This window comes from Falco punctatus (assembly GCF_963210335.1).
Source record: "Falco punctatus genome assembly, chromosome: 5".
Lineage (NCBI taxonomy): Eukaryota > Metazoa > Chordata > Aves > Falconiformes > Falconidae > Falco > Falco punctatus.
Genome location: NC_137584.1, coordinates 5,429,774 through 5,442,884, shown reverse-complemented (window position 1 = coordinate 5,442,884; position 13,111 = coordinate 5,429,774). Strand labels below are relative to the sequence as shown.

General features: G+C 45.3%; 1 protein-coding gene and 1 long non-coding RNA gene across 9 annotated transcripts in view; one reads left to right on the top strand and one right to left on the bottom strand.

The window, feature by feature from the left end:
- The window catches only part of LOC308064662, a 604,713-nt gene that overhangs the window by 528,826 nt on the left and 62,776 nt on the right, over positions 1 to 13,111 (top strand). The gene's annotated exons all lie outside the window — the stretch shown is intronic.
- The window catches only part of LOC308064639 (gamma-aminobutyric acid receptor subunit rho-1), a 47,010-nt gene continuing 35,296 nt past the window's right edge, over positions 1,398 to 13,111 (bottom strand). For 7 of the 8 annotated variants that reach the window (XM_080389395.1, XM_080389397.1, XM_080389398.1 and 4 more), the window contains 6 exons: positions 11,368 to 11,591; positions 9,189 to 9,271; positions 7,847 to 7,987; positions 7,237 to 7,389; positions 5,345 to 5,541; positions 1,398 to 4,544 (listed from right to left, as the gene is read on the bottom strand). In XM_080389395.1, coding sequence (XP_080245521.1) covers positions 4,257 to 4,544; positions 5,345 to 5,541; positions 7,237 to 7,389; positions 7,847 to 7,987; positions 9,189 to 9,271; positions 11,368 to 11,591 — 1,086 coding nt within the window. In that variant the 3' untranslated portion in view covers positions 1,398 to 4,256. The remainder of the gene's footprint in view (positions 4,545 to 5,344; positions 5,542 to 7,236; positions 7,390 to 7,846; positions 7,988 to 9,188; positions 9,272 to 11,367; positions 11,592 to 13,111) is intronic. The other variant, XM_080389399.1, reaches the window with a different exon arrangement.

Here is a 13,111-nt window from a genome sequence, read left to right as displayed (position 1 = left end):
GTTTTTATTAGGGAGCAAAAGTGCCTCCCTCAAGAACTCTTACCCGAACTCTCTGCTAGGCCAAAGTTGGGTAAGGATGCAGCTGGTTTAGATTGCTTTAGGCACTAATGGAAGCCAGAAGTATCTGACAAACTCATCAAGGATTTTCTCAGCCACAGCTGCATCTGAATGTCCTTATTTAAAAATACAGTGAGAAGCCAAATGCTTTGGTCCCAGGAAAGAATGAAGTCCACGTGGTTGTGGAAAATCTTACCGGCTGTTTATACAGTTCTAGCATTTTTCATTGCTCTAGAGCACCTATTCAAAGTTATCTTTTCAGCTGTTTAGTCTCAAAGATAACTGGAAATGTAGAATTGCTCCTCTCTACTTAGCTTCTCAAGACCCTGTTGAAGGATAAAAGCACACAAATGTAGTACATGTTCATCAGAAGTACAGTGCTGGAGTCATGTTTCGTAACTGATAAGTACTTAAAATTCATCAGGAGTTGTTTCCCTGTTTTATATATACTTGAGGTTCTTGGAGACTGGAGCTTGCTTCACGCTCTGCAGTTTGGCTGTCGTGGCTCTGCTTTGGGGCCTGCATGGCTGGCCGTCCTGTGCTGTACTGCACTGAGCTACTTGTGTCCCGGTGTGGGACGTGCGGTGTGGGTGGCCTCACAGCTGCTTTTCAGTTCTCTGTGCTGCTGCTTCAGTGGCCCATCAAATACCATGTTGCCATATGAGCAAGTACAGGAGAGGGGCATCCCAGGGGTTTCTGCTTGCTCATCAGGGCTTGCAGGTAATTTGGGGCTGGTTTGTACTGAGCATTGCTTACTTGGACATCTAATGATACGATGATGAGAATATCTTTTTACTGGGGAAGGAGAGATTGATCTTTCTTCATGCCTTTTCACTATTGTCTGTTGCTGACCGCAGTTTGCCTCCTTGCTGCTTTGCCCTATCAGTAATTATCAGCATCCTTAAAGACTATTAAGGGCTTCAGTTTCCAAAGCTCTTACCCCAGACATGCTTACAGGCAGAACTTGTCTATCCATAATCCACACGGACCTACCAATACCCTTTGACTTAAAAAACCAGCATCATCCCAGGCTGGGCTTTGGGCTAACTTCCAAGGAATTGGTCTGAATTTTGTTGCAGAGTATCACCCTAGGCAAGAAGAGTGAGGGCTGTAGCACACAGTCTGGGGTGGAAAGCTTAATGTCACCTTCTCGGTGATTCTGAGTGTATGCAGGCTGATTGTCAGAGCCCTGCCTGTGAAATCCCAGGGCTCTCCAGCCCTACCAGTGTCACAGGATTTAAGGACATTTGGTATTTGGCTGGCTCGAGTCCTGAGCAAAAGGTCTTGCGTACATGTATAAACTCATGGAGATTGTTCTTTTGAAGGTAGAAAACACACAATGCTGTACAAATGCGAAGTTTTATTGTGATTTTGAGTGTTTCTAGAAATAAACAAAACCAAATCACTGATTTATTGTGGAAATGGAAAGGAGCAGATTGTTAATAATTGGATAAAGGAACCATACACCAAAAGCTTAAAAGCCAAATAACTGTGTATGTAAGTATGTTCAGTGAGTACAGTTGATGGCAAACGCTGGCTGTATATGACATATGCTGTACTTGGAGAATACATCTATATACACATTTATATAAGACTGAAAAGGCACTAGAGTTTCCCAGATAAAAGACAAGTAAATTAACAATGTGAGTCCAAACATGGAGGCTGAGAGGAGTCTGTTCAGGGAGATGTGCTGGGAGAGAAACTTTGAAAATCACATGAGAAGACAGAAACCAGTGTCCCGCTGAAAGCCAGGGAATTTGAAAGTCCAGCTGACATTTGTGCCTTCACAATCTCCCTCGATATACTAGTCAGATGCCAAATAATGTATGTACTATGGGATTAATGAGCCTACAAAGGAATGTACAGTACTGCAGCAAACTACATAGCATTAAGCTTAAGAAGCTGGACAGCTTACTGTAAAATCTGGCACTCCTCTTTGTGGTGTGCTTAAATTGTAGAAATAAATGGTTTTTTACAATACAGAGAATCTAGATATGATCCTGTGCAAGCAGTACCCAAGAAATCTTGGAGCTATTTGTTGGAGAAGGTGCCACTGGAATAAGGTGGCCAAACCTGGTGGCCAGCCTTTCCTCTGCTTTTGCCAGAGTGACCTTTCTACCTTCGTTTGACTGAAATGTTTATGATTTAAGAAAACAGGTATTTTTTTTTAATCTCTTGGAAACACCTACTGGAAAATAACATGATATGAAGGAAACTTGATAAAATGAAGCGAACATAATATGTGTATGTGAAAAAAAGCTATGTAGAAATAAGTACTAAAACTATCTTACGGATGGGTGTGTCTTTTAATGATTTTTAGCTTTTGTGATTTCATTGCCTTGCCTGTGGAGTGTAGGCTGTAAGTGCAAGGTGAGCGTACATAGTTATGTAGGTCAGGATTTTAGCAGTTGTAAGAAATGCTGAGTTTGTTTATGTGACATTTATTTACATGGGAAATCAAAGCAACAACCAGCAGCCTTCAAACAAGTGCAATGTCTGTGTCACAAGCCTAATGGTAGAGTGGCAGATCAGTCAGTCCAGGGTGGATTTCATGTAAGGAGATTCACTTCCCTTTTGGAGACACAACTGCTTTGGTCTGATTCTCAGACCAGTTGTGCTTGTCAAGACAACAGCATCTGCTGTGCAGGGAATAATGAATTTTGTACTTGTGTGCAAAAGCGTGCATGTGTTCAAAGTCCTGTTAATCCAAACACTCAGTTAGCTTTGTGGATGTAGGTGTGTAACACATGGCAGCAGACCAACTAAATGTCCGTGCTTTCTGAGACGCCTTTGGTGCTCCTAGTATTGTAAAGGCCCCTGACTCCATCCACCCAATTCTTGTTTTCCTGAAATATTTTATTACTTCTCCATTACAGATTTTGCCTTTTCCATACGGAGCATTTATGCTGACTGGCTGCTTTGCAGAAACTGCGATGGAGGCTTGGGACTTAAGCCATTGCCGAGTGCCCCCGGCACCAGATGTGTCTTCTTGCTTCTGCCCTGGAAGGTGCTGACCCTGCTCTAAGAGCACAGCAGGCTGCAGGGTGCCAGGGGCATGACACAGTGTGAAAACCAGTCAGTGAGTTCTACCTGGGTCTGCAAGGGAGCTGTTGTCTCGTGGTAGGAGCTCCTTTTTACTTCAGCCCAATTTTTTCGGCATGGTCTCTTTAGTAACTCAAAGATAAAGTCCTTACTACTGCTTTGTCAGCTGTTGAGCACCTTTCTGTTACGCTTTTACTAAAAACAGATGGACTGGGCTTTTCCTGGAAGCAAGTACAATTACTGGTGGCTTTACAGGCTGCAACAGGTTCTCAGGCTGTACAGACCAGGAACGTCCAGGCTATCTCAGAGAAAAGAGGCTTCTCCTGAAGTAGTTTGATTCTTTTCATAGACACCTGTTTGTCTTCACTGTATCATTTTGTAGAGCAATCTGTTTCCTCCTGTAGAAAACTCAAGAGCAAAACTCCCACTGACCCAAATAAGCAGGTCCAAGGAGATCTCCTGTGTTTCCCAGAGGATTTGGTTAGCACAGCAGGAAGCCTGGCTTTTGTTCATTCCTTAGTAAATGCACATTGCAAGTCAAATTTAAAAAAACAATATTTTAAAAACTCTGAAAGTATTCCTACGTGGACTTGTCAGTGCAGTACTGCTAGGGCAGCATGCGTTGAGCAGTGCAAGCAAGCTGTAGCCATCAATAATGTGTTTCCCGGTACTGGCTGTTTTCTGTTTGTGATGACCCTTTCTGACCTCATCCTGCAAACACACAAGTATTTGCGTATTCTCGTATTTATTGGTATTGTACGTGATAACTCTGCTGAGCTGAGAGGAGTATGCATGCACTCAGGTACTTAGAATTAGGGTTTCAGGGGCACAGAATGGAGGATGCACCATATATAAGCAACTGGCAATTATAGTCACTTGTTAAAACAGTTTACAGTGGCCTGTGAGGCACAAGAAGAAACATAGCACAGCTTTAAATAAGTATAAAATTTTAGACTGTATATCCTATATTTTGCTGAAATGCGAAACTTGTACAATTATTTATGCCACAGATAAATTGCATCTAATAAAAAAAAAATCCTGGAAAAAGAAAGTCAATCTTCCTTCCATTAAAATAATTCATTTTCTTTCTGTTAGCCTATAAGACTGTACTTTTGTTTAATGTCACGATGCTCTGTGACTACAGAAGTTACATATATTTATGAAAAAATGGACCAGTATATCAAATTAAATAGGATGTATGCGCCAGGGAATATTATCCTGGAGTACTTATCGATGGCGTGAGTGTTGATGCGCATGCTGACGTATCTCTGGTTTTTCCTCCTGCCTGAGCCCCTCTCGGATCCCAGCGCCAGCTGCACCATCATTCGGTCTTGTTTGTCCCCGTTCTCAGACACGTAGTGCCCCAGTTCGCTCACATCGCCGTCGTTGTAACTGCCGTCCATCATCATGGGCCGAGGCTGGGCCAGGCTGCACGCGCAGGGAAGCTGTGGGCACAAGCAAGTGCAGGGTGGTTTTGAGTCGTGTCTGGATATGCACAGACAGCCCTTTTCCCCTTACAAAAGTAGAGGGGACAAGCCTGGGGAATTCAGGCTGCTGGGACACAGAAAGGAGAACGACAGGATGGTGCTGGGCAGTGATTTTTCCCTCTCCTTTTCACGTCTGCAAGACACAGCGTGGTCAGGGGGAGCGCAGGGCTGTCTGTGGAAAAGCTCATTTGGCTTAAGCGCTGCTATCGGGGTGTAAATAAAGGTTGAAGCTGAGAAAATCAGAGAAAAGAGCAGAGGGAAACCACAAGGAGGAATATATGGAGCTTGCCCTGTTGGGAGAGAGAAGCTTAGGCTGAAATTTTGGATGGTTATAATGTAATGTAACAAAGGCAGAAGGAGGAAATTTGGACCGTTGTGTAAGTTTAGACCGTGCCTGGAGAAAAGTGGTGGGTATCTGCTGTGTTACCCAAAACCCAGGGCAGAGTATCCATCTGGTGCTATTCACAGGTTTGGATCTGCAGTATGAAAAAGTGTTTAAAGGTAAAATCCTAAAATTTATCCCATTTATACAGACACTGGAGGCCTATATGTAGAGGGAGTTGGCGTCCTCGGGCTCTGAAGAAAGAGCAGCGAGCTTGGGTGCGGGTTGGCTGCAGCGAATCTGTACAGCCTGGAACGCCTCACTGCTGGCGGCTTTTTGTACACAGCGCATCCTCCCCCGGCAGCGGAGGGCAGCACGCTGTAGCTGCAAACCTTTCCCAGGGGCATGAAGCTGCACTGGAGACAGAAAACCTCACCTTGTCCCGCAGTTTCCTCTCCTTCCGCTCTTGCACCGTAGTCAGGTAATTCACAGCCGCGTATTCCAGCACTGAGAGGAAGACAAACACAAAACTGACCCACAGGTAAATGTCCACTGCTTTGATATAGGAAACGCGAGGCATGGAGGCGTTCACCCCAGTGATGATCGTGGACATGGTTAGCACGGTGGTGATCCCTGGGAATACACCAACAGAGAGACTGTAAGACACTTTCAAACCAGACTCTTCATCACAAATACCGCTGTCGTTGCAATTTCTTGACACCTGAATTCACCTTGCAGTATTGTTTTTCACATTTGGGCAGTGGGTTTCACTGCCTGAGGAGGAGGGTCCAGGCAGCCCTGATTTCTAACTGGGGTTTTCTTGTCTTTTCAGTGGAAACAGCTCTACTTCTGGTCTTCAGGGTGCTGATAGCCTGTTCCTTGCCACACCACCAGCCTCCCACCCCGTGGCTGGGCAGCAGCCCTCTGACCCTGCGCTGGCTACACCCTGTCTCCAGGCTCAGGACAGTGCCTGGAGGCGTACACAAGTACACAGAGTTGGACTCAATGATCCTTATGGGTCCCTTCCAACTCAAGTTGTTCTATGACTTTATGATTCTGAGTATTTCAGTTTCTAATTCAGCCGTCCCACAACAGGGGCACAAGTGAATCCCAGCTGCCACTGCTGCTTCTACCACTTTCCCCAGGCCTGTGTTTTCCATCTGCTCCAGGGAAGTCCTGCTGCGGGGGAAGTCACCAGCCAGCTCTGCTGCATGGTCTGTGCTTTCCCTGGAGCAAGAGGAATGGGGCTCCATAGGGCAATGCTGCCCGGCGTTATGCCATGGGCAAGCACGACGAATGCATCAGCAGGGCAGGCGTCCATGTAGCTCGGTGTCATCCTGGCTCTGAGGGAGGCTCTCTGTGACCCTCTTGTGACAGGGGCTAATTATGTCACATTAATGATCCCTTTGAAAGTTGAAATTATGTGTATAAGCACAAAGGGCTGAATTTACAGTAGTATCTAAGTGCTAACAAGTACTGCTAAAGGCAGCGCCTGCATCTTCTGAAAAGCCATGGCCCAAACCCTTACGCTCCTTTTAATGATGTCTCAAGGCAATGGATGTTGTTTCTAAACACAGACATGGATAACTGCCCCGTTGCCATCTCTGTTATGCCTATATGTATCCTCTCCACTGAGGAGTATGATTTTAACAATAGATGAAGTCTTCAGGTGTGTTGCCTGGAATAAGCAGAAGCAAGCTTGGGCTCGAAGGCTGCAAACCCACAAACTTTGCTAAGGGCGAAGCATCCACTTCAGAAGAAGATTTATGTCCATATCCTAGTGGTGCTCCCATGGTGACCGACATATGACTGCATCTGTCTGAAAGGTGCTGCAAAAGTGGAAGCAGAATCCCTCACATTGCACTGTAAACTCATTTAACAAGTTGAAGAGTGCAGCTCAGCTGACCCTGCTACCTCCACCCTCTCTCCTCTGGCAGAACTCGATAAACTGAAATTTTGCCAGGGCTGCTAATACTGATTTTCACCTCTCTTGCTGAAGTCTCTGAAGGATACCGACACTTGGCTTTGTATGTGCCCCGTCTCTGTCAACAGCAATAAAAGCAGAGCAGGATGTTTGCTCTCTGATTTGCACCACATGCAGCCACTGCTTGTGCAAGCAGGGAGGGCGATTCGCTTGTCACCACAGGGCAGATGGAGAGTTTATACCACGACCGGTCCCCTGCACGGGGGACATACCTGTGGCACAGCTGATTTCCATGCCACAAGGCAATGTGGGGGAAGCGCATGGCACGGGATTTCAGCTTAATGGTCAAGGCTGCAGTTGCAGCAATTGTCCCTTAGGTCTGCTGACTACAAGATTGTTTTTACCTAGTGGGACTCTGGCAGGAACTGCTCGGCGATCGATCCAGAAGGACACCCAGGACAACATGACCATGAGGGTGGCGGGGAAGTAGGTTTGGAGCAAGAAGAAGAAGATGTGTCGGCGTAAAGTGAAGTTTATGTAGAGGCGATTGTACCATCCTGTATGACAGAGAGAAGGAGAAAGAGAAGTCACAACAACATCAAACTACTTTCAGATAAGGCAATGTTGCATCAGGGGAATAGCACTTCATTTTCTTTTAGAAAAACACAGTTAATGACCGCTGATCATTGCAATGTACAGAAAAGACTCGTTACTGAACCAGCTATCAAAGTGTCTCTCAGGACCATATCTTCCAGAGATTATAACATAACCTGTGCACTCAGGGAATTTAATTCATATTAAGGCTTGTGATCTTGAAGAGGGATTGTCTTTCTGACTCCATAACCATCAGGATGGAAGTCTGTGGCAGGGACAGCAGCCTCAGCATAGAAGAGATGCAGGTCTGATGGGCCACAGGGAGACCTCCCAGTGGACAATCCGCCATGGTCAAGGTCAAGGGAAACAGTTTGCACTTCTTCCCCCAGCCCACTCTCTGACAAGTGCTCCAGTACCCACCTGTGCTGCTGTAAAAGGCGAGTTTTGTGGTGGTGTGAAACTCCTGGATCAGGAACTGGGACAGTGATATCCTCTCATCTGTTTTTAGGGAATCGTTCCCATTCTTCCAGTAGAGCATGAGGTCATCTTCAGTGTAGGCATCTAGGGGAGCAGAGCAAACCGCAGTGCAGTGCACCGAGCCAGTTGCTATCACACCCACAGCCCAGGGTGTGCCCACACACCTTCCAGGCCACCTGTGAGGTCCTGGCTGAAAAGGCTAAATGCCACCACCTAGCTGAGAGCCACGCCGCTGAGGGGTATGGTTGTGGCAAGGAGTGGGCTCGTTCATTGTCACAGCCCTCAGGCCTGATGCCTGGTGCACTTTGTAAACCCTTCTGTTTCTCTAATCATAATTTTGCACACACAATGTGTGTGTCAGGTAACCCACCACACCAGAACTTGAAAAATTGTCCCCTGTGAACATCCTAAAATCCAAAGCAAAGGAAAGGAGATGTGAGAAAAGAGAATGCTTGGGGTAGTGGGAGGAACAATCTATCAATAGTCTGAGGCATGCAGGAGGAAAAACGCTTGCCTGTGATCACACATGAACATTACGGCTCTTGGTTTTCTAATACGTACAAATACAGTAATGTTAATCCTTTCAGATGGGTTTAGTAGCAGCTCTTCCCCGACGGGGAGAAAAAAATCACACTTCAATGTACTAAAACAGAATTAAGATTATAATTTCTTACTGCAAACTTAAAAAGGAGAAGAAAGAACCTCCTAAAAAGCTAGAAGTTTAAAATGTTGCTGTATGGAATCTAGCCATTCATATGTGTGTCAGACTTTGGACAAAGGCGCTACATGTGGGTGTAAGCTGGGTTTACCTCAAATAGCTGTAAGAAACATAAGAGGAAGGTGATTAATGTCACTGTCTCATCATGGTTTCTACACCATGGATGAGCAGATGGGGCACATGAAGGGCATAGGGCTATTTATTTATGTGTTTGAGGGCACCTGGGCAAGCGGGTGCTGCTGGAGACTGCTGACCTGCAGGCAAGTGGCCTTGGTCCTCTGGGGACGGGGTGGCAGCATGACAGGCTAGCTGGCTCTCAGGGATGCTGGCCAGACAGTGCTCACAGTTGGTCTTTAAAAACACTACGTTGTTGCAAATGCCATCTAAGGCTAGTGAAAAAATACGGGCAGGGAGTTTTTCTTAATGTTGAAGCCTGTTGACTTTGGGTAGAGCTCCCATGAATGTAGCAGCAGTTCAATTATTGGCATAATTATTGATATAATTAAATACATTTTGGGTGACCATGGGGTGCAGCCCTTAGCTCCCCTATACCTCTGTTTTACTTACAGCTTTCAATCTCCAGGGAACATGTCTGTGTGTCCAGGGGAAAGCGACTAAAATCCATGTTGCACATTGCTGTTACTGTAACTCTAGGAATAATAAAAAACACTCCGTTAAAAAATTGTCTTCTCATGCAACTGAAAAATAGTAAAGCTGTGAGTTTGGGTTTTTATTAAGTAACTACCTGGCCAGTAAGAGTCCACTGAAAATAAATAACTTCCATTCAGCTAAAGACATTAGCCTTTAGTTAAAAGCCATTTCATCTCAGCAAACTAGTGTTAGAAACGATGACTAGAAAGTTAGGCCATTACAAATTGCTACTAGATCACAAAAGTGCTGGAGAAGAAAATGGGAAAGGGCAGAGAGGGCACTTTTTCCTATTTGGCTACCAGCAAGTATCTCTCTGCAGAGATCTGTGCTTTCAACAATTGCCTTGTGCAGTAAAATAATTTCCATCAAAATTTTATCAAAGCTCTCATAGTGCCATGAGGGTAATAGGTAGTTTTCTCTGCACACAGTGAATTTCCAGGTGCTCAGTGAGAACCCAGTGATGACACACGGGTACCAGCCACCAGAGTACACATGCAGCGCCTCGAGTTAGGGCTGGAGCTGGTATGCAGAGACCACTGAAATGCTCTGCCCCATCGATCAAAAGCTCTAGTCTTCCTACAATCTGATTGTCTCATTTTTGAGAGCACAATTTATGTTTGCACTGGAAGCATCCATAGATCTTGACTCAACTGGCTTGAGCTTTAGGGAAGTAAATGAAAATAGAAATAGAAATCATAATGGGGGAAGAATTAATGAATTATAGCAGGGCTAATGGTAGGCAGACATCTGTCACATAATGATAAAAGCACAATGCAGTCCCTCATGTTAGTAGTCCTTCTGCATTTGTGCATTCCTGCTGATGTTGCTTTCCTATCCAGATTTAATCTTGGAGTGAAAGTTCTTGGCTTTGTTGTTTAGGTGCCACTGAGGTGTACAGTCGTTTCCAATACAAGAGAACACAAAGTCTGACAAAGAACCTTATAAAGACAGATACCAAGATAAAATACAATTTACAGGCAAAGACATTTAGCAAAGGCAGGCAGGCAGCAACGACCCATTTGCTGTTAAGGGGAGACGGGCATTCATGCTTCCCCAGCACTCCTAAAGCGCTCCAACCTGCAGCTGCCACTGAATAAAATAATGAAACTCTGTCAATTTGCTATTCAAGACATTCACCACCGTTTTGTACAGGACAGTTGTCTAAGCACAAGACCGTGCATGGGAGGATCTGAGTAGTTTGATAGCCTCCTGTTCCCATCTTCTTTAGACAACTGTAAATGCTTGCAACACAGATGATTGGTGTCATGCAGCTAAATGAAAAGGTATATAGACACGCATGCTATAGGTGAACATTATGTCATTTTATTGTCCTTTTTTTATCGTACTATGGACCTGAGCAACTTTGGAAAGGCCTAAGTAACACCTGAACTTTGTCTAATATGTTGAGTGAAGAAAAGGCTTTAATAATGAGAAGGTAGACACTGTTCAGGGTGTGAATTCCCATCAACAGTAAAGATAAAAATATCAGAGAACAAGAAAATTCTTGTCAAACCGATAACCCACAGGGAATCAAGAATTTCTTTGTTTGCCTTCCTTTCATAAAATCATAAAACACCCTGGCACGCTGAGGAGTTGATCTTCTCACCTCGTGGCAGGCCCATCTCTACCTGTGCCACTCCTAAGGCTGCTGTCTAACACGCCCTTAAAGACCTCCACAGGTCTTTAGCTATAGCTGCCCTAGATTTCTGTTTATTGCCAGACATTCTCCTCTTCCTCAGATCGTGCCTCGCCTCTTCAGCTGTGCCCTGCGGGGCTGGCAGCCTGCTGGTCCCCGGTGAGCTGCCCCAGGGGACTGCCACATCTGGCCACAGCTTCCCGACAGCAGGAGCAGGGCTAACCAGGCACACAGGGCGACGGGACGCTGGTGGAACCAGCAACGCTGGCAGAGCAATTGGCTTCCTGTGCCAGGCACTTACTGAATTTGCGCAGGGGCTCAGATGCCTGTGCGTGGTCAGCACGTTTCTCTTTGCTATTTTATTTTTTAGTATGCAGTCATGCCAAAACACAATGCAGGAATCAAACCGCTTTCCCTCTCACTGCACTAATAGCTCACGCTGACTGAATGCAGCTTTACCTGAGGCTATAAAGGACCTTCCCATCTGGCTGGACCCGCAGCATGACATTGTCTGTCGTGGTGTCATGGATGAAGGAGCGCTTGGAGTGGACGAAGAACATATCAGGGACCCAGATCTTCTTCACCAGCCTGCCGTCAAATGTCATGCTTTGGTTGTTGGTGCTGGGGAAGGACAGCCTCTCGTCTTTCCAGTAGTGCCTCAGATAAAGTGTCATGGTGAAGTCCTGCAACGAACACACTTGTGTCACCACTTACCCCTTATCGGCATAGCAGTGATTTCTCCTCTCTGGGACAAACCACGAGCTGTGAAGCACCATTCTGAAGGCACAGCCGCTCCCTGAGCTGCAGGGAACGACTGGCTGCAGCTTGTTTATTCCTCAGAGCAGACCCACTTACTGGGTTCAGAAATCAGAGGCCATCCAGGGGGCGAATCCACCTCTGGATGCAAATGTTGCATTGTGCTGTCTTCGGGCCATTCCAGTGACCAAAAGGCAGACATGCCGAGGCAGCGGCAGGCACAGGGTGCTGCCGACCACCTAACCCGCCATGTGTTTCTGGATGCTGCCCATCAGGAACCATCCATGAAGAAACACTTGCTGTCCGCGCTGCCCTCCACGCTGCTCCGGCAGCTGCCTTCTCCCAAGCAGCTGGAAGAGCATGCTGCAGAGGAACCTTTTGCTCCAGCACGGCCACTGAAATTTTTTTGATTTGATATTTGACCAAAATGGGGGGGTTTGTACTCTTTCTCACCACAATCGTACTCTTAGATCCAAGCCATGTTCCTTCCCTTTGAGCTGTGTTGTATTTGGAGTCAGATCCCAGAGGTCCGTACACTTGGGTTTGCCTTTGCCTTGATTTCCAAAGAAGCCTTCACACATATGAAGATAAGCTCACACACAAGTGTTTATAAGCATGGCATCTTTGAGTGCAGCACAATATATTGCTCATAAACTGAGGGACATCTCTAAGACTGACCAGCCTGCCGTGGTATCTGGGGCAGTGGAACTCAGATGGGTTTGGGGTGGTTTCTTTTGAAATTATTCAACCCTTGAATTTTTTTTCCACAACACTTTCCCAGCATTTTGAAATATGGGGGCTTCTGCATTCTTTTTTCAGAAGTGATTTGTTGGTTGCAGCCCATGTTATTATTACACTAGAGGCCAATATAATCCTTGGAAATGCTTTCTATTGCATCCAACTGAAGCTCCCAAAGCCACTGACCATGTATGTAATTTGTTCTTTTCCATTTGATCTGTTCTATAGTGTTCTTTAACATCTTTTCTCTGTATTCAAATTTAAAGAAGATTGTTCTGGGAAACCTTTTACATTGACTCCTGTGTGTTAATGTGTCCTTTAAACAGTAATAAACTCACAGATGTTTGCTCTTCAGTGAGAAGTCAATGCCTCACTTTTTTGCATAAAGTTACATTTATGGTTGCTGTGGAAAAATCAAATATTGTCAGCTTTCATTAGGAAATATCTATTAATACTACTTTTAGACTATTAAACCGGGAGGCACAATATTTTACAATGCATCATCTAAAAATTCATCAAGCAACAACTATATAATATCTCCCTCTTCTTTTGGTCCATTTCTCAGAGACACTATTAGCTCTCCCATTGTGCCTGCGAATGAATTTGCAATCCTGGGTAACAATCTGGTTTTTTCCTTCTTCCCATCTTTCCTCCAGGTAAAACAGCTGCCCCACACATCCTGCAAAAGCTCTGTTAATTTCAGGGTCAT